At 37.9% G+C, this 21628-nt stretch overlaps 3 protein-coding genes across 5 annotated transcripts in view; 2 read left to right on the plus strand and 1 right to left on the minus strand.

The window, feature by feature from the left end:
• itfg2 (integrin alpha FG-GAP repeat containing 2) overlaps nucleotides 1–1115 on the plus strand; it is a 55349-nt gene extending 54234 nt beyond the window's left edge. For both annotated transcript variants that reach the window (XR_002754212.1, XR_002754213.1), the window contains one exon: nucleotides 1029–1115. The gene's annotated coding sequence lies outside the window, so the exon portion shown is untranslated. The remainder of the gene's footprint in view (nucleotides 1–1028) is intronic.
• On the minus strand, nucleotides 9–4531 carry klhl42 (kelch like family member 42). Its single transcript, XM_005815851.3, has 3 exons — nucleotides 2588–4531; nucleotides 2290–2483; nucleotides 9–1526 (listed from the first exon to the last, which is right to left on the minus strand). The coding sequence occupies exons 1-3, from the start codon at nucleotides 3424–3426 to the stop codon at nucleotides 1072–1074; spliced, it is 1488 nt and encodes a 495-aa protein (XP_005815908.3). The 5' UTR covers nucleotides 3427–4531; the 3' UTR covers nucleotides 9–1071.
• LOC102232328 (UPF0577 protein KIAA1324-like) lies at nucleotides 1475–21148 on the plus strand. Of its 2 annotated transcripts, XM_023349733.1 has the most exons (23): nucleotides 1475–1564; nucleotides 5301–5550; nucleotides 8215–8335; nucleotides 8409–8598; nucleotides 8878–9025; nucleotides 9109–9198; nucleotides 10026–10131; nucleotides 10208–10357; nucleotides 10878–10966; nucleotides 11068–11248; nucleotides 12413–12541; nucleotides 13548–13638; nucleotides 14956–15058; nucleotides 15888–16025; nucleotides 16103–16375; nucleotides 16555–16728; nucleotides 17397–17586; nucleotides 17658–17754; nucleotides 17821–17922; nucleotides 18508–18634; nucleotides 18703–18881; nucleotides 20052–20214; nucleotides 20822–21148. In XM_023349733.1, exons 2-23 carry the CDS (start codon nucleotides 5416–5418, stop codon nucleotides 20891–20893), a joined length of 3048 nt encoding a protein of 1015 aa, XP_023205501.1. In that variant the 5' UTR covers nucleotides 1475–1564; nucleotides 5301–5415; the 3' UTR covers nucleotides 20894–21148. The 2 variants fall into 2 exon arrangements, with proteins under 2 accessions (XP_023205501.1, XP_005815906.1); XM_005815849.2 differs by lacking the exon at nucleotides 1475–1564 and having other exon boundaries at nucleotides 5257–5550.
• Nucleotides 21149–21628: the final 480 nt, after the last annotated feature.

Raw genomic sequence — 21628 nt, forward strand, 5'->3', positions numbered from 1 at the left:
AGATCAAACCCAGAACATCACCTTTATTCTCCAACCAAAACACAACAATCCAATTCCTATAAATACTGCATTTATTACACAAAATGATCAGAGGTTCATTTCACTGCTCAACAAACATCCGCTGCAACAAAAATAGAAAATAAAAACAGCAGTTTTGGTCAGATGCTGGCGCTGTAACAGAGTCTTGCATTTTGTGTTTTTTCCCTCAACGGTTCCACTGCGGTTGCAGAAGGCACATCAGGGACGTTTATTTAGTGTATCTCAGGAAAAATAAGACTGAACAAGGCACTTTGTTTCCCGACACATTCAAGGACCCCCGTTCTCGTTAAGGTGTCTGCGTAGACCGCTGCTTTGTCCCTGGTTAGATGTGAACATAAACAGAAGAAATGCAGCTGTAAAGTTTTGGGGGAAATAAAAACATGTAGCAAAATGCCGTATTTGGAGTGTAAACATCAGGATGTTGTTCAAAATGTCTCCTTTTAGCCTCAAGCGCTCACTAATTATTTACATTAAGAGGTGACGTCACACTGTGTGTGTTAAGAGTCTCTGATGTGAAACCAGACTTTAATATTTTAAGACAGTTACATTTTAAACATTTACTGGTGTTTAGTGTTAACTGTAAACATCAGTTCAATTCAGATCCTTATTTTGTGTCTGTAAACAAACTTTATTTACACTCATCTTCAGTTTTAGTGGTTTGATGAATTATGGAGATAATCATAAAAAAAAAAAGTTTGTAGAGGTTAGTTGATTTTAGGCTGGTCAGAAACTCAAAAATCTGCTCTTTTCCGGTCCCTAAAGGCATCATGCTAATTGCTACAAGGTTGCGCTAATTTACTGAGGGAAAAATGTTACTTTGGGTGAAAAAAATTTACAAAACTGCAGAAATGCCAAGTAGCAAAGGACTGAAGTGAATAATCGGATGTTTGGCTGATGAAAGTGACGTCTTATGGTGCATTCACTGACTGGAGAAGCATTAGGATTTCTGAGTTTGGTCCAATTTCTCTTGAATGTTCTCTCCACTGCAGTGAGCTTCGTTTGGAGGTTCCTCTGGTCCCGGTGGGCCGCTGGTCATAGCGTGTTGGGGAGGTAAAGCGAACACAGCAGCATGTTCTGACCCAGAGCCGGGAAGCGCCTGAAGGCCTCCCAGGCGTCAGAGAATATGTTGTATTTGAGGAAGACGCGGTGGTCCAGGCAGGTGGGCAGCCCGATGTCGCGGCTCATGATGTAGACGCCATCGTTGTGCAGCGTGCAGGTCAGGTTCAAACCCGACTTGGACGCGTTCTCCTTCAGCTGGATCCACTCCCCCGTCGACACGTTGTACGACTGAACCGACAGGACGTCCTCCGTCTGGCTGGGCCTCCGCTGCCGCCGCCCCGCCTCCAGTTGGTGGGTGTAGCCGCCCACCAGGTAGATGGTGTCCTCCACCGAGAGCATCTGCTGCTTCCGGATGTGAACCGGACACGTCTGGAACACCGACCAGGAGTCGGAGGTGGGGCAGTAGCGAAGCACATTGGTGTTTCTGTCTGTCGGGAGGGAAAAACGTCGCATCAGAAATAAGCAGGTAAGGCTGGGAGATACGACTTAGAAATAAAACCAGTAATTTTTTTCATACCAGATCAGATTTTTTGATTTTTTTCTGCTTGCTTTCTTTTCTACACTGCAAAACCACAAAATTTTACCAAGTAATTGTGGTCTATTTGCTAGAGCAAATATCTTAGTTCACTTGAAATGACATAACTAAATTAGAAGCAACTTTTCAGCAACATATAAGTCAATAATTCTTAAATACTGATGAAAATGTACTAGTTCTACTGGCAGATTATTTCGCTTATAACATGGGAAAAATGTCTTTTTATAAGTTAAATCACCTGCATGTGCAACTACCACTTTTTCATCAATATAAAGGAATTATTGACTTAAAACAAGCTCTTATATCTTATATTTTGCTGAAAAGTTACTTATAAGTTAGCTTTGTCATATTGCAGGTGTAGAAATTTATTTGCACTAGAAACTAGACAAAAAAAGCACTTAGTGAAACTTTGTTTTTGCAGTGTAATGACAAAATGACAGTAAATATTTTATCTCTTCTCTGAATTGTATGACAAAGAGCTTTTGTTTAGTCTTAATATTAGCAGAAAAAAATAGAACATTTAACTAGGAAAACATCTTAAAACTCAAAGGAAAAAAAAGTTGCTTTAATGAGAAAAAAGCTGACATGGTCCATGACATGACCAGATATTTTAACACATCAGCACCAAATTATTAAGTATTTCTTTGGGTACCAACCTCTTGCGGTGTATCCACCCATGACGTAGATCATTCCCTGACACTCGCAGGCTGAGAACTCAGCCAGAGAATCGGGCATGGAGGACACACAGGTCCACCAGTCCTGCTCTGGGCCGTAACACTCCACTGTACCCAGACACTGACCTCCCACAGCGTACAGCTTCCCCTGGACAGCCAGCAGCTTGAAGTTGGACCTGGATCAGAAGACATGAAAGAATGCAAATGGAGATTATTGAGCAAGTTTTAATTTATCATGCGATTAACTGATTTATTGCTCATTTAATTGTGACAGGCCTACCTCTTTTGGTTGAGAGGAGCCACCTGGTTCCACTCGTTCCTGCAGGGGTTGTAGCAATGCACCGCAGAAATCTCCTGGCTCGTCATCCGGTAGCCGCCCGCTATGAACAGGTAGTTATCCAGGACTGCGGAGCCGTAGCCTCTGACGTTGATCATGTCTGGCGGCAGGTTGTTGGCCAGCGGCTTCCAGCGCTGCTCCACCTCCCCGTACCTGAGCATGGACCAGGGCTCGTCCTGATCCGGCACATCCAAGGACAGACAGGTGAAGTCTCCGATGACCACCAGCGTGGCGGTGCCCTTCATGCGCATCTCCCGGAGCTGGTCCCTCACAGCCGTGGGCAGGCTGCTGAACTCCGGCCGCCGCAGCATGGGGTGGTAGTGGCAGCTCATGTACTTGAGGCAGGCGGTCCTCAGATCGTGGATTCCGTACACTTCAGACAGGCTGTACAGCTCCACACAGTTTTCCTGCCGGATCTCTGAGCTCAGCAGCTTCAGGATGGAGGTAACCTGCAGGAAGGAGGCAGTCTCGATCAGATCCTCCAGGGTCTCGTTGACCACCTGAACTTTGGAGGTGTTGATGAACTCCAGGACCAGCTCCAGGCCCGGGACGCTGAGCCCTTGCAGCTGGACCGAGTCCTCTGTGGACTCCCTCATCCCGGAGTTGTAGAGCGCTCGGAAGTAGTCGCTTTTCTCGATCAGCTTCTTTTTATTCACCTCGTAGGTCCTATCGTCCACCACGATGGCTATGACCTGGTCCGCTGACATGTTTACCCCCTGCTGTTTGTCAGCCTCCAGGATGAGTTTACAGTTCACCGGCGGGGCAGCTCCGTGTCCGGTCATATATGGTCATGTTCATCCCATAGTTCCCCATGGAGCTGCTCCCGAGCCTGAAAGGCTAAAACGCTAACGGGGAAGCTAACCGGCTAAGAAGTAAAACAGCAACAACTGCCTTTTCCTCAAACATTCGTCTGTTCTCCTGAAAAAGTGTATCAAGACCGTAAAAATATTCACGGTGTATTATACAGTATTTCAGACATTTAAATGTATTTTTCTTCTAAATTTCATGAGCTCCATCTCGGGGAAAAAACTGTCAAAGACCCTAACTGTTTTGATTCTTTACTTCCTCGTTAGTGTATTGGCTGCTATCTCTGGCTGTGCATGTGCGCTGATGCCACCTACCGATGTGTTTTGGAATAGCAGTTCATTTTCAAATTGACGCGCAGAGATTTAAAAAGTACTTTGTTGCATCATAAACCCTAAAAATAATGGAATAGATGAAAAAGTGTTTGGCAAAGCAACGCAGTACATTTCAAGTTATTTAAGCTTAGTTTAATTTACATGAGACAGTTTGTGTTACTAAAATATATGTTAATAATGTTTTAAAGGAATATGTGAAGTTGACAAAAGAGAACTACATTTTACATGATTACATCATGAATCTTACTTAATTTATTTTCTTTTCTATTTTACACAACAACAATGGGATTTAATTGAGTGACATACTGTGCTACCTTGTTAGCTGTGAAGAAAATTGACATATTCCAGTGTTTTCATCCCAGTTCCTTCAGGGTTAAAATCAACTCAGCTGCTCTGCTGTGCTCCTCCTGCTGTCAGTCAAGATAATGCTTGTTATCACAATGGTGGCGTCAGCCTGAGGATTTAAAAGGTTTAACAACGAGATGAAGAAAAGCTTCAACAAATTAACCAGCTTGTGGCAGGAAGTTGTGCTTCAAAATAAAAGTGATTGTGGCGATTCTCAGTCATGTTTATGTTATGAGTTTCAAATTCAACTTAAAGTAAAATGCACTGTTGCCACCAGAGGAGGTGTTGCCATTCCTTTATATATTATGATTTTAGGAAAGAAAAGTACACATCTTTTCCTTCCTACTCCTACCCCCAAGCAAAAACTAGTAAATTTTGAGATATTAAACATTAAATTTTAATAACAATTCTGCCAATTAATTTAACAATGTGTTATACTTATTAATATAAATAATAATAGGAGGTAAATAATTACATAAATACTCTACTTTTAACCAAAATAAGAACACTAAAATAAACAGAAAAACAAACGTAAGAATAAATCTGAGGACAATAAAAAAAACTAATTCTTAATAACTAAAAAATACTCATAATTTGTTCTTAGGTTGAAATAAACTAAATGCCTCAAATTAATAATAAAATAATTTCATAATAATAATTGAAGAATTGTATTAATGCACTGATTTAAAAACATAAATAAAAGGGGAAAAACTATCAAAATAAAAAATCAAGAGTATTGTCCAAAAATAATTGGATAAAAATAAAATACCTCAAACAATGTGCTCTAATTGAAAATCAAAGAAATTAAGTACATAATAAAAATAATTATAATACACTATTATATGTAATAATAGTATAGTAATATGTTATGTACTTTTTAATTATATAATAATGCTAATTATTATGTAATTATTATACTTGTATAATAACTGCAAAAGTATAATATATAACATAATATATTATATATTAGTATATAATATATTTAAGATATATTATTATAGAGTAATATATTGTATATTATATAGTATCACAATAATAATAATAATGGTTATTATATTTTAGTCAGAAGTAGATATTAACAAATATTTTAGTTTAAATCGTTGCTTTTATTTTTGAAACCCCAGGCCGGAAGTGCTGCTGTTGCTCTTTACGTTCTGCTGGTTTTGCTGCAGGAGGACGGCAGGCGCATCAATGACGGGGACAGCAGTCAAACCTTCACCGCTCGGCCTGTTTCACGTCCGCGGCTCCAGGCTTCGAACTGCCAGCTGTTTGTGATCCGAGCTCAGGATGTGGGGGGCGGTGCGCACCTCCTGCTTCTCCCGCTGCCTCCTTTCCATCCACCTCCTCTTCCTCCTGCTCCTCATCATCAGCGCTCACAGATCAGCAGCGTCAGCCGATGGAGACTTGCAGCCGTGCGACAAGGTGGGTCTGTCTAGTATCATCTGCTAACGTTGACTTGACTTTTACAAGCACGTCTGATAAGTGCATGTTCCTATATTTAACAGTTTATATTAAAATTCACCTGAATGCGCTTATGTACCAAGAGCAACTGCATTTTAATTCGCTTAATTAATTAGCTTAATTAAGTTTTCCTTTCATTAAATCTCATGTCTTTTCGGTGACCGGATTAAAAGGCTTTTAATTCACCATAAACTCGCCGCACTCTGAGAAGACGCGGTCTGCTGGCGTCAGGATATGGAAGACCAAAATTGCCATAAATCACTTTTCTGCAGAATATATAAAATCGATCAAAAAAAAAAATCTCTTTTCAGCACAGCTGATTTGTGATGAATTAGTGTAGTCTGCACACTAAGATAAGAAAAGTATGGGCAGAGCTTTGCATAATTTTAGAAAACATCATCTAATACGGTGTAATAATGTTGCACAATTTACAGCATTTGTTCTGGTCGCCTCACTAAACACTATTAGCTTAAAAAGTGGCATTCAGTGTCCAGAATAAATGTGGTAATTTAAGCGGTAAGAAGGTAGTCTTACAGTAGTACAAAAAGTGTCATCTTGATATATTATCCATATTTTATGGCGTCCTAAACCACAAACCAGCAATTTTGTGCGACTTTCTACCCATATGAGAGGTAAAAGTGGCGATTTGTGGCACTATTGGCTGAGAGCTCATGGTTTCTAGTCAAAGTAGACCCCAGCAGTGCATCTCCCAGGATGCTGAATATATTTTTGATTAATTATCCAGCTCTAAAAAAACTCTAATATTCATTTCAGAATTATAATTTCCCACTAATAACTGTTTATTCTGTGTGTGTAAACATTGCAGCTGTTGGTGGAAACAAACTGAACCCAACAGGAGGAAATAAATCCTCAGCTGAATTTTTATATTTTTGTTAAATCTTGAAATCTCCTGACTGGTGTGTTGAAAAGCTAAATTTTACCCTCTCGCTTCCTGCCTCCAGTCTCCATGACAGCCAGACCGAATCACCCTGGAGACCAGTGAAACAGATTAGTCTGTGTCCTTTTTCTCAGTCTTCTATAAACATAAAGGCAGTGTAGGTTGCCTTCTCAGCATGTTTATTCGACTTCTTCCACACTCAAAGCAAACCGACATTTAGATTATTTGTGTTTGGAGATGAGAGACAGATGTTCACCATGAATAACGATCTTTAGTCGTTTGGCAATGCTTTCACACCTGACCTGCTTCTGCGTCTGAACAGCCTCCATGTTGCTGATTAATTTCCCTGCAGAGGTTTTGCCATTTATTCTCGTAATACGTTCAGATTAATTAGCAGAAAAGTAAATATTCAGCACTGCTCTGCTGCAGTCTGGAAGTCGGACACATAGAAAACTGAATGTTTCTTTGGGTTTTATTGGACAAAATGAAATCAGCTGTGTTTTTTCACCATTTTTTTATTTCCTTGATTTGTTTGGAATGTAGTTCAATATTTTCAAAGATTTGTTGCAAAGTTATCACAAATCCTGCAATCAGAATACATTTGTTTAGCACGCCCCACGTTTGGAGGCCTTAGTCCTCGACGAGGATGTCGCGGGTTCGACTCCCGGTCCCGGCGACCTTTACCGCATGTCCTCCCCCCTCTCCTCACCCTCCTTCCTGTCTGCCTACTGTCGCAAAAAATACGAGCCACTGGCGCCGCAAAAACTCTTCAGAGAAAAAATTTTTTTAATTTGTTTTGCTACAACTAATTAGAGTTGGGTCAGAGAGTATTTCAGAAAATGTTCAGTGAGTTTACATGTCAAGCGACAAGCAGCCGTCCTTGACAAGAACCCCATTGACCTGCAGTCATGCTCTTGATGGACCCATTAGAGCTCCAACTGCTGGTTGCCATGGTGATCAGGGTCAGTCACCAAAGGCCATCCATGATTTTTTTTTTTGTATGATCAGCTTTTCTAAACATTTGGTCATGCATACTATTATCTTACTACATGTTTCCAGGGTTGTTCTCCAAATCTCTCTCAGTCTGTTACTGAATATGTAAACAACCAGAAAGTTCATAATTAATACTTTGCTTAAAAAAAAAAAAAAAAAATCAATTTCTCTCTAGAATTAAAGCAGAGTTTTAATTTGAAGTGCAAACAAAGATTTTCTAGAAACTGGGACTATAAAGTCTTAGATTAGCATGATTATTTCTTCTTTCTGAAGTTGGTGCCCTTTCAGGACTAAATTTCAAATCTCCGCCTGGATATTTTTTGCTTATTTTAATTGTACGAAGTTCTTTAAATGTCCTGTGAGTAAATATATTTGCCCATTTCTCCATAACAACTTGAACTTTCAATATCTAGCGGTTATTTTCACAATTTACCGTCTATTAAAAGAATGCTTCTTCATGCTCCTTGCAATGGCGGGAGTGAAATTACCGTAATAACCCCATATTGCTTGGAAAGCGCAACGTCTCCCCTTTCATAAACCGTTGGGATTTTTTAAGACAGCGCAAAGTGTGGCGGAATTACGGTACTGCAAATTTGGCTGGATTGTCGCTGACACGTTCTGTCTTTAAGAGTTTTAAGGCATACGTTTTAAATCTCCGCATACCTGCTCTGCTAACTCGGCTAAAAGTGGACGGATCATTGATCGTTTTATGTTTTTACGTGTGGTTTCCACAGGGAGATTACTACTACCAGTACACAGAGTGTGACAGCACCGGGTCAAGATGGCGGGTCGCCATCCCGCTCAGTCCAGGCTCCTGTTCGGACCTCCCCTCTCCAACCAGAGGAACAGACTGCTGTGAGCTTCAGTTTTTCCTCTTCAAACTTGTTTTGTATTCACATAAAGATAACCTTTATCTTTATCTTCTCAGCCTTCTCCTGTCCGGCTGGGATGTTTCTGGAGATGTCGTCCCAGTTGTGCACGCCCTGTGCAGCCGGTTCTTACTCTCTGGGCAGCGGACTGAGGTTCGACCAATGGGACGCCATTCCTGCGGGCTTCACCAGCCTGGCCAGCTTTTTGGATCCTGGGCCAAATGGAGAGGACATTCAGGCCTGTAACAGGTAACAAAAACATTAAAAAGTGTTTTCAATTTGATATATTATGCAAAATTAACTTTTTACGCATTTTTGTACATCCATTTAGGTCTCAACTGCTTTTGAAAACATCCTAAGCACTTAAAATGTCCCACCTAATTGTTTTGTTTTTTTAATTTTATGCAAAAATGCAACAAACATGTTTTAGAACGCTCATAGACATATCCTAACCTGTTCAAGAAGGCATAATAGGTCTCCTTTAAACATAGAAAAATGAAGTTTATGATTACTGTGTTGTTGTTGCAGCTCATCATGGACGCCGCAGGGTGTGTACCTGGAGTCCAACCGCGACGAGTGCACAGTGTCCCTAGTTTACGCCGTCCATCTGGAAAAACAAGGATCCGTCTCGTTCAACTATCAGTATCCAGACAACAACATTTTCTTTGAGTTTTATGTAAGCAATGCTACCAACATCTAGAAGGTGACGTTCTCTGATACTAAGCATGCAGGGCTCAGGGATTCTGAATGTGTGTTCAGGTCCAGAACGAGCAATGCCAAGAAATGTCCCAGACTGACGACCAGAAGTGGATTAAAGTCACTAGCAGTGGAGAATGGGGAACCCATACAGTAAGTCCATGGTTCTGATGGTTTGTGTCAATGGAATGTTTTACACTGTAAAAACACAAAATCTTAACAATATAATTGATCGAGTTTCCAGTGAAAACATCTTAGTATATTTGAAATAAGACAAAACTTAGTGACAAGTAACTTTTCAGCAAGAAAATTATACATTTTCTCATCTGATGAAAGGCAGCGTGTCCCATAGCTGCAGCCTCAGGCAGCTCTGTCTACCCATGTCTCTCGTTTGTTTTTTGTTCTTTGAATGGGCTGTACTGAAATGTCAGATGTCATTTTACCCCCTGGGATGCTAATAAATATGCTCTATTCTATTCCAAGAAATAGGAGCTTGTTTTAAGTCAATAATTTATGGTCTAGCTTTTAGTATACTTGAAATAAGACAAAACTAAGTTACAGATAGCTTTTCAGCAAGATATACGAGCTTAATTTAAGTAAAGAATTCCTTTATATTGATTAAAAAGTCCTAGTTCCACTGGCAAATTATTTAACTGTTAATTAAACCTAAAAATATGGATTATCACTCGCATGTTAATTTACTCTATTTCAGTTTCAGTTTGAGTTTTATATCAAAATTAGCTAAGATGCTAACATTAGCATTAGGGTTATAAGTAGCATGTTGATCACTCGTAACGTCTTGTTATAAGTAAAATAATCTGCCTGTTTATCTAGTATTTTTTCATCAATATTAAGTAATTATTAACTTACACCTGTTGAAAAGTTACTTGTAAGTTGGTTTTGTCTTATTTCAAGTGAACTAAACTGGACCAGAAATACTTGGTAGGGTTCTGTTTCCTCACAGAGCGTCTCTTGTTCAGGTGAGCCTGAAGTCGGGGACAAACATCCTGTACTGGAGAACGACGGGGATACTGGTGGGAGGGAAGATGGTGAAACCGGTTCTGCTGAAGAACATCCAAATAGAGGGTAAAATTAAGTTGTGCTCTTGTGACAAATTAAAATACCAGAATCTTGAGAAGCTCAGTTGAATATTTTGCTGCAGGTGTCGCCTACACGTCTGAGTGTTTTCCATGTCGGCCCGGCTGGTTCAGCCCGATGCCCGGTTCCTCATCCTGCCAAGCGTGTCCTAGCAACACTTACTCTAGAAAGGGAGCGTCCGCCTGTTCAGCCTGCCCTGAACACTACTACTCACGTACGTACACAGAGAACGAAAGAGCACAAAAACATAGACAGATCCAAATCCAATCCATCCAATTTAACACTATTCACATTCAGATTAGATTTGGGAATCCACTTTAATCTGTGGCTGGAACAATTAATCGGGTTAATCACAATTAATCGTATTAATCGGGATTGCGAATAGTCTTGATTAATTGTGACTAATCAATTATACAAATAACCGTTAACTGATTTAGTAGTCAATTAATCACTAACTGGATTATACAGGCTCAAAAAAAGGCCTTTTACTGAAAACAGCTTTAAATTCAAAGCAGTAATTTAGCCAAAACTTTACAATATATATATTTTTAAGATGAAAATACATTTGTCTATCGTGAAACACCAAAATGTGTTTCATGACAGGTAGAGAAGTGGGAATGATTGTATGTTATCAAAAAAATAACAACCAAAGTCCGTTCAAGCTGCTGATTTTTTTGTTTTGTTTTAGTGTTTCGCCTCTAGCAGTGATTAATTTGTGAGTGTGTTTTGTTCAGATGAGGGCTGGGCTGAATGTAAGGTGAGACCGCCGTGCTCAGAGAAAGATTACTTCCAGATTCACACAGCCTGCGACAGCGAGGGAAAGGTCAGAGGTTTCACATTTCATCCACACACCAACATGAGCAAAATCCCAACAAACAGGTTCTGGGTTTTATCATCCGTGCCCTCCGTCTGTTTCGGCTCCAGACGCAGGTGCTGTATCGATGGGTGGAGCCAAAAATCTGCGTGGAGAACGTGACGGGGGCCGTCAAGCTGCCTGCGACCGGACAGAGAGAGCCGTGCCCGCCCTGCAACCCCGGATACTACAACAGCAACGACTCCACCTGTCTGCCCTGCCCACCTGGAACACACTCTGACGGCATCTACGGTAAAAAATAAAAACATGTCAGGGACAATTATCTCTGCTGTTACTGTGAGCCAGATTTTCCCTGCACTGATATATAATTAGAGTTGGGAAATAACTCGTAAATTTATTCAATCACATTTACTCAAGTAACGGTTTTGAAAACATTTACCTTTAAGAGTATTTTCACTACGTTGTACTGTTTACTTTTACTTGAGTAAATTTATTATGAAGCATTTCTACTCTTACTTGAGTAAAAGTTCTGGATTTTGTACCCACTGGATGAAAAACAAACATGTTTTAACCAAAACTTCACCAGACACACACACCTGAAGTTTTTGTTAAAGTTTTATAAGTTTTTTTATTGAAAGAAACTGATTTGGAAAAATGTTCTGTTATTTTTTACTTAGAATTATTATAATTTTCGTCCTGGAAACACCAAAATTTCCACTTAGCTATATTTTGGCCCATCAGATGATGTAATTTTAAAATATTAAATGATTGATAATTTGATCAGTTCTTGAGACCTAGAGTAGACTTGTTACCAAATACTTGAGTCATTTCTTGAATGGCTACTTTTTAAATTACTTGACTAAAAATACAACTCTGGAAAAAAATTAAGAGACCTCTTAAAATGATCAATTTCTCTGATTTTACTTCTTTTTATAGGTTTATGTTTGAGTAAAATGAACTTTGTTCTTTTATTCTATGAATTACTGACAACATGTCTCTGAATTTCCAAGCAAAAATTTAGTATTTATTTGCAGAAAATGAGAAATGGTCAAAATAAAAAAAGATGCAGTGATTTCAGACCTCAAATAAAGCAAAGAAAACAAGTTCATATTAATTTAAAAACAACAATACTAATGTACTCAGGAAGAGTTCAGAAATTAATATTTGATGGAATAACCAGGAGGTTTTCAATAGGGTTCAGTGCTGTGGGCTCTTATTTTTTCCAGAGCTGCATATTGAAGTAGTTCTGCTCTTACTTGAGTATGGTTTTGGTTACTGTACCCACATGTGTATGTATAACTAAAAGCCTCTCTATCCATCCCTTGTATTAAACTGTTGACACAGATGGTTAATCCTCCTCTGAACAGAGCATTTCTGTTCAAACAGCTTTGCAGCCTGCAGCTTTTTATCATTGTGTGCCTGAATTGATTTTTAGATGTCATATTTGGGTTTCAGCGTGCGTCGAGTGTCCTGCAGGCACCGAACCCGTGTTGGGTTACGAGTACAAATGGTGGAACGTGCTGCCGTCCAACATGAAGACGTCTTGCTTCAATGTGGGGAACTCCAAATGCGACGATATGAACGGTGAGAAAATCAACACCCGGTTTTCTCTACCAACATCTTTTCCAGTTCTTTGCAAAACGGTTCAAACTCAGGGTTGTTGTCCTTCTTCTCAGTTTCCAGGCTTTTACAACCTCCAGTAGGTTTTCTTCCAACATTGCTCTTTATCTTTATTTCTGTTCTGGTTTCTGAGAAACTTAAAATAGGACATCTTGTGGCTTCAAGGGCGCTACAGCAGTCATTCATTCAGCAGCTCTTTATGTTTTTGAGTTAAAAAAAGATTTAGGTAACAGGAAATTTGAAAATATCACTAGATAATTATGTGTTATTGGAAGATTGGAAGATTAATATCTGAAAATAAACTATAAAGTCTTAAAAAATCCAAACATTTTAAAAAGACTTAAATAAATAAGCATTTATTAGCCTGGTGGGGAAACAAGTAAAGCCTAATTGATTACTAAATTAGTTGATTTCACCAGGCTTATAATACACTGGAGGAAACTCTGGGATTTCTTTCTTTCTTTTTACTTCTAGAGTTCACAAAAACTTCTTGTTCTGTTTACTGATCAATAGTTTCCTTGTCCATCGTGTGTATTTAGGTAGAAAATTAGGTCATAAGATCCCATAAAACAGATTGAATGTTGTGTTTTGAAATGTGACAAAAAGGGAAAGAAAATGTGAAAAATGTCAAAGTTACTTTTTCCCATTAGATAAAAACATTCTGTTGACCTTTTCATCAATTAAATTGCATTTAAAACATTTAACTCTTACCGACTTCTATTATCTGCCTCAATAACAAAATCACATATTCTAGATTGGAATTAAAATACATTTTAAAATATGTTTTATGAAGAATCAACTAAACTATTTATACAGAGTTTAAGCTATTAAAATCAAAGCTGTTGTACATTTTCTCCCTCGTGAATCAAACATTTACTCAACAATGTCCGTCTTAAACATTATTTTGTGTGTATATTTGTTTATTACACTACGTTCAGTAAAGTTAAGCATGTTGGACCCTGTTTGTCAGGATGGGAGGTCGCTGGAGATCACATCCGCAGCGGGGCAGGAAGTTCGGACAACGATTACCTCATCCTCAGTCTCACTGCTCCTGGATTTAAGTAAGTTATCGTTATATTTTATAACTTTGGGTTAATTCACCTCTTTTCCAGTTCTTACCCTCATTTCATAGTCAAACTTCACCATTTTTCCCTTTCTACTTCAGTCTGGTACGCAGTTGGGAAGTAACCAGTTAAACTTACTTGAGTAACATTTTGGAAAAAAAGTTAGAGCTTCCTTTTTATCTTAAAATATCGCTATGTTTACTTGCGTAACATTTCTGAATCCTCTACCTGCTTCACTTGTTCCTCACTGAATGAAGAAAAAATTAGTTTTAACCAAACATTCACCAAAGACAGTTTTGGTTAAAGCTTCATAAGTTTTAACAAGACAACGTTTCTTTTGCCTGATTTTATTTATATAAATTATTTTCATTTTGACATTTTTAAAATACCAAAATTTACAAACAAGTTTATATGTTGGTCCATCTGATTATGTAATTTTTAAATATTAAATGATTGATATTTTGATCAGACGTTTTACCAAACACTTTTTTACTCTTACTAGAATAATTTCATGCACGGCTACTTTTTACTTTTACTTATAAACTTGAATTTTTAAAAATAAAATCCACTTTGAATCATCTATTTGAGTTCCTGAAGGAAAATGCAAAGAAATGAAAGGCAACTTGAAACTTTTGCTTTATTTTAAATATTTAACTGGCTGAGTGGTGACACATTAACTGTTTTAGGGTTGTAACTAACAGTTGTTATGATGATTAATCGATTAATCGGATAAAATAACCTTGTGCATTTTGCAGATACCACTTAAACTTTTCAACCACTTAAACTTTTTTTTTTACATAGTATTAGAGATATATTAAACACTCAGTTCCTTTTTTAAATAAGAAAGTAAACATTTGTTTTGCCTAAAATGCAGTAACAAAGCATTCCTTTAGGGAAAACTCAATCATTTGCAGCTAAAACAATATTTCTAATATCAACATGTGAAAGCTCTGCTCTTTCTTTAACATCAATAAAGTTTATGGCTGATCTGTTTTTTTTATTAATTAATAATTGGATAGATTGCTTGTAATGGAATTTGAACTGAGTGAAGCTAAAACTGCCACTTGAGGAGTTTTGGGTAAAACATATTTACCAACAAAAGTTTTTTTTTTATCTTAATTGCAAAATGTTTAGATTTTTTTGTTCCATTTTAGCTTAATTACTGCTTTGAATATGTTAATTTTTCAACAAATTATCTTTTTTTTTTTTTTAGTTAATGACTAATTGATTACTAAATTAGTTGATTTCAGTCATCGATTAATCGTTTCAAACCTACAGTGTTTGCATAACATCTCTGCTTGTTTTTGGTTTCAGGGTGCCGGCGTCGCTCTCAGGGATGACCGGTGGAGAGATCGGAAAAATCACATTTGTGTTCGAGACGATCTGCTCTGCTGACTGTGAGCTCTACTTCATGATGGTGTGTGTCTCAGTGTGTGTTGGCAGAAATTACAGAGCCCCCTAGTGGACATGGAGAATTTTATTCTTTTGTGTTCCCTCGTAATAAATCTGTTTTGCTTTTGCATTCAGCACATAAGTTTGAGGTGCATCCTAAAGAAAAAGACAAAAACCTTTAGATATCTCACTAACAATTAGAATTGAGTAGTAATAAGTTACTTTTACTCAATAGCATTTACAAGTAACTTTTTTAAAAATTACTTTTAGTAGTTTTTTAGTATTTTTACGACACTGTTCTTTTTACTTTTACTTAGTAATTTTATTACAAAATATCTCTACTCTTTTTTTGTTTTAACCAAAAATTTACCAGTTTTTCAGTTTCATATTGAAAGAAACTGATTTGGAAAATTTTTCTTTAGCCTAACTTTATTTTTTGTTACTTATATGAATTAAAATACCAAAATTTCTGCTTAACTTTATATTTTGGTCCGTTTGATTATGTAATTTTTAACTATTAAATGATTGATATTTTGATTAGTTACTCAGTACTTGAATAGACTACTTACCAAATACTTTTTTCTCTTTCTTGAGTAAAAATATGTTGAAGTTACTCTACTATTACTTCAGTAAAATTTGTGGGTACCATTGATAACAAAATATCAACATAGGTGAAAAAAACTTTACAAAAACCTTTAATTGTAGCAGAAAGACATTCAGTATTCAAGATGCCACATGAACTGACAAGTACATTACTGAGAGAAAACACAAAAGAAAAAACAAACATGTTGCCTAGGAGAAGAAATGAGCACTTTGTGAGTTTTTCTCTGTTTTGTCTTGGGCGCCCCCTGCAGGATGTGAACAGGAAGAGCACCACAGTGGTGGAGTCCTGGCAGGGCAGTAAGGGGAAGCAGGCGTTTTCCCACAGCATGACGAGAAACGCCTCTGTGACGTACACCTGGGCCTTTCAGAGGACGAGCCACGCTTTGGATGTGAGTAAAATCTTCAACAACAAAACCTCTCCGACCTTTTCCATCGCTTCTTTAAAACCAGCGGATTAAACCCGCAGGTGCGCCGTTACGTCAGCGACACGGTGAAGATCTACTCCATCAAGGTGACCAACGTCCTGGACGGGGTGGCGTCGGCGTGCCGGGCCTGCGCTCTCGTCCCGCAGAACTCGCAGCGCGCCGGCTCTTCCTGCGTTCCCTGCCCCGCCGGGTTCTTCATCGACCGGGAGACCAACAGGTGCCAGGAGTGTCCGGCCAACACACACCTGGCTGGGCGGCACACCTACGGCCAGGACGCCTGCATCGCCTGTGGACCAGGAAGCATCAGCAACAAGGTACAGAGATCCAGTAATCCCAGTCTGGACTGGGATTCTGGTTGTTCTTGCTTGTGTTTTACAGTGTTTGTATTATAAATATGTGATTCCAAATGTAAATTTGACTTTTACAGTGAAACTAACAGATACACTGACAAAAAGATCAACTGGATTATTATCAAAACTGTTGTTTCTTTCAGGAGCATTCCCGCTGCTTCAGCGACTGCTTTTTCACCCACACCGAGAACAACAGAACGCTGACCTTTGACCTCAGCCCCATGAGTAACGTGGCTTCGCTGATATTGGGGCCAAGTTTCACCTCTAAAGGCACAAAGTATCTACACCTGTTCAACGTGAGCCTCTGTGGCCATGAGGTAACTGATCTCTGAAGATCAGCCCTATGTACGTTTGTCTAAGTTATTTAATTCCTAAAATACGAAGCATTTAGAAACACAGTTTTATATACAGAATCCACATTTTCTATAAATTATTATAAAAAATAAAAAAATAAAACACTTCACTATTTCAAGTATTTAAAAGCAGTGGCGCCCTAATAGTACGGAAGAGGATTAGGACCATTAAAAAACTAATTCTGACGTTTTTCCTCTCAGAATCTTGTCTTTTATTCTCAACATTCTGACTTTGTTTCTTCAGAATTCTTGTTTTTTCTTCAGAATTTTTTTTCTTTTCTTTAGAATTCTTATTTTTTTCTTTAGTATTATTTTTTTCCTTTAAAATTTGGACTTTAAAGTCAGTATATTTTTTTCAGTGCTGCTAATCCTTTTCCCTAGTTCTTAAAAAGTGACAGCCCCAACAGCCCTAAAGTCATCTTCTTCTATGAAGACAAACATGTAAAAACCTTATAAATAAATAAATACAATATGAAAAATGGAATTAAATTATTTTTTAGCAATTATTACTTATGCCCCGTTGAATTTGTACTGGCCTCATCTATGAACATTTTCTGGGAGCACCAGTGTTTGTAGAATAAAAACCGAACGATAAAAATAGAGAAACAGTGCTGTTTCCGTTTCCTTCTCAGGGAAAACGAGCTGCCGTCTGCACCGATAACGTCACCGACGTGTCCAGCAAAGACGACCAGAGTGACCTGTCTCAGTTCGTCAACACGGTGGACAGCTTCCTGTGCCAGTCGACCATCATCCCAGGAGATGGGCGGGGCTTCAGGATGGCCATCTCCTCCCAGTCCATCAGCCTGGCTGACACATTCATAGGTAGAAACTGCTGGTCTGCTTTATGTCGCCCCCTGCTGGTGAAAGCTGATCTGACCCGTTCTTCTCTGCAGGAGCAACAGTGGACACGGTTCTCAGCGGAGTGAACGCCAAACCGGATCTGTTCCCAGAAAATCCAAACGACGTTCTGGACATCAACTTCTTCTACAGGTGGAGACAGGCAGGCGATTTTTATTTGTCCTGGTTGGTTCTGGGTTTAATGAGATTTTCCTTCAGGTCAACGCAGGCGACGGCGTCCTGTGATCAGGGTCGAAGTTCAGTCATCACGGTTCGCTGTGACCCGGAAGCGTCAGACAGAGGAGAACTTTCTGTGCCCAGGTACAGCCGACACGGTTCTGACCCGGTTCCATCCATCCATCCATTCGTCTATGGTAGAACAGCTACCATAGATTCACTGAGATTTTTTCTCCTAAAATATTTTTACTTATTAGCAATAAAAACTCAAAAATTTAAGCATCAGCACATTCGAGTTGAAAATAATGTTAAAACACAAGTTTTCAATTGGACTTAAAAAGCTTAACAGCTTTAAGAAAATGCCAAATGAGGAGAAATAATTACACTATATATGTAAAATACTTATACTGTATATACAGTATATATATATTATAAATATATATTATATTATGTCATTATCATGTCTGTAAATCACGTGTTTCAATCCTTGGTTTAATTCTGTGTAATAATATTAGGAAATTTGTCTTAGAGGCTGAAATTTGAATAATTTCAGCATTAAACTGTTAAATGCTTTTCTTAAATCTGATGTTCAGCATTGAGTTTCCTGAACCTACATTCTACAGAAACACCAACAACATTAGGTTGAATTTCCCAAACTAAATAGTTGAACATTAGAGATTTATGTTAAAAAAGGAAAGGCCCTTTTTCACCCTGACTGGATTTCTGCAGCTCCTGTCCTGCAGGGACGTGTGACGGATGCACGTTTCACTTCCTGTGGCAGAGCGCCAGCGCCTGTCCGCGCTGCACCGAGGCCGACTACCACCTGATAGAGGGAGCCTGCAGGGGGGGAATCCAGGTAGCAGAGAAAACATTTTAATCTGGCAGGTTAACGTCTCCCAAGAGTTAATCTCACCTTTCTTTCAGGAAACGCTGTACGTGTGGAACGAACCGAAGCTGTGCACCGAAGGCGTGGCGCTGCCTTCTCGAAGCTCCGCCCCCTGCGAGGTCATCGCTCTGTGGCTGAAGGTTGGGCTCGGCGTCGGAGCCTTCGTCGCCGTGCTGCTCGTCTCCCTCACCTTCTACTTCTGGAAGAAAAACAAGAGGTGGGAACACCTGCAACAGGCCCATTAAATGACTCAGACGTTACTTACAGAGGAATTTGATGTAATGACAGTGGAGACGGACGGCAGCTGAGTCACTATTACTGTCTGATTTTATTTTACCTGAAAAACTCTGCAACATAGAGCTGAAAACAAACATATTTCTTCATGTAACAGAAACTCTTTATTTAGAATAGACAGAGTTGAAGCCGTTTAGATAAACTGCATACTGGGACAATAAATATGATAAAACATTTATTTCTTTACTTTCATTTTCCCCTGTTTTTTCAGTATTTGGTAAAAAGTGTTTTATTCCAGACAGGATAGAGGAAGGCTGCTGCAAAAAACATCCCCAGAAATAATTTTAAAACATAAATAAATACAAATAAATAAATATACTTCACTGATGTGTTAATCAGGGTCAAAAAACACATTTTTTTATTTTAAATTGAGACAAGTAATTTTGTTATCTTTTTTAAAAATATTGTTTAAATTTTACACACTAATTTAATGTAGTTTTTGTCATTTATTGTGCAATGTACTTAATTTAATAATTATTTGTTTAAATTATTACACTTTTTATAGATTAATTTGATTTATTATTAATATTTTGTATTTTTTTTTTTATTTATCATCTCAATAAATTTCAATTAACAATGTTTAAATTATTTTTAAAAACTGACATCAGAAATATCATTTTTACTATGTGAAACAACTAATTTATAAAATAATTTATAAATAAGTTTGAAAATAGGGTTGAATGCAATTAATATTTGCAGTTAAGCTTTTTAAATCAGAATTCTTTAAGAAGCCGATTTCAAATGGCAATGCTTTTCAAGATAAATATTTGTGTTTGTGCCATGAATTCACTCTAGAAAAATAAGTAATCAATAATTTATCATGAGCATTTCTCTTTATCATGATAGCGCCACAAAATATTTTAATAAAATGTTACATTCATAATTGCATGCAACAAATCTATAGATCAAAAAATTATTTCAAAATTAATATTTATGAAATAAATATTTTAAAAGGATTGGAAATACATTAAATTTCTAGAAACACTTAATCTAGATGTAGAAATATTAGTTTTTTAAAATGATTTTATCAGACAAATTCATGGTTTTTTAAAATAGGCCCAGTGCTGAAAGTCCCAGCGATGTTTGTGTCCAGGTTGGAGTATAAATACTCTCGTCTGGTGATGTCCGCCAACAAGGAGTGTGAGCTTCCAGCTGCAGACAGCTGTGCACTGGCGGAAGGAGAGGAGGCCGAAGACGACGTGGTTTACACCCAGAAACCCTCCCTGCTGGGGAAACTCAGGGCCATCGCCAGCAAGGTGGGCACAAACACAGAAAAACACAAAATCTCAGCAAGGTTTTTGGCCTAGCTTCCAGTGCTAATATATTAGCACACCTGAAATGAGACAAAACTAACTTAAAAGTAACTTTTCAGCAAGAAAATTATTTTTCTCATTTAATGAAAGAGCAGCACCTCTCAGACTCAGGCACCTGTCTACCCATGTCTTATGATGCTTATTTGTGCTTTGGACAGGCTTTACTTTATGCTAAGCTATGCTATGCTACTCTAAGATACAGAAGCTTGTTTTACATCAATAATTCCTTAATATTTATGAAAAGGTTGTAGTTATTAGTGAAATAATCTGTTAATGGAACAAGCTATTTTTCCCATCTTGGCAGATTATTTTACTTGTACCTACTACTTTTCATTAATATTAAATAATTATTTACTTAAACAAGCTCCTATGTCTTACTGAAATGTTACCTCTGAGCTAGTTTTGACTTATTTCAAGTGTAGTAATATATTTGCACTAGAAACTACACAAAAAATGATTTGTTTTAATGTTTTAAGTGGGAAAAATGACACCAGTTGGAAAGTTGTTTTTTTTCTTGCTTTATTCATCTGATTTGTTTTGTGTTTGTCAGCATGAGGGCGGAGAGAGCAGCGAGTCGGTGCAGCTGAACTCCTCCCATGCCGATCGATGGGTCCTGGGATAAGTTTCCTGATGGACGGTGATGCGTTCGCTGTCCAGAGTCCTGTGTCTCTTTTTTGCTATTGAACTGCAGACAGCCTGGATAATACATCGTAATTTTCCCCCACAGTTTAACTCCATGGATTCAAAAACTGCACCAAAAAACAAACGTCATCTTGATGTTTTTTTGTACGTTTTGTATTTTATTTATTTTCTGTTCAGGGTAATGTATTTATATTGTTATGATAAAGAACGTTTATTAAAGTCCTGTTTGACTTTATTAGAAGGTCTCTCAAGTTAATGTCCTTCAATATTATCCAGTGAATGGAGGCGGACTTTATAGAAAAACTGTTTATAAAACTTAATATGAATGCATTTTGTTTTTTCTTTTTTCAGTAACATCAGATTAGTTTTTGAAATGTGTTTAGAAAATATTTATTAATTTAGCTGCCCCTTTAACCAGAGCAAAAACCTGCGTTTTGTGATATTTTACTCAATCCTGTGGTTATTAATGATCCTGGATTTGACTGTACTGGGACTTTAAAATCCTTGTTTTCTTGCTTCCAATATTTAAAATAAGACAAAATGATTAAGACAAAGAATCTGCTTTTCAAATTCTTTTGGTACGCACTCATAAATTTGGACACTTTTCGTTCCTGGAAAAGATGAATGATCATCGTTTTTACTTTGGTATAAGTTTTCAGGTCACTTCCAGTATCACATCTTTGTAAAAACTGTTAGAGCTCCAATAAATTTGAAT

This window comes from Xiphophorus maculatus, chromosome 17 (genome assembly GCF_002775205.1).
Source record: "Xiphophorus maculatus strain JP 163 A chromosome 17, X_maculatus-5.0-male, whole genome shotgun sequence".
Lineage (NCBI taxonomy): Eukaryota > Metazoa > Chordata > Actinopteri > Cyprinodontiformes > Poeciliidae > Xiphophorus > Xiphophorus maculatus.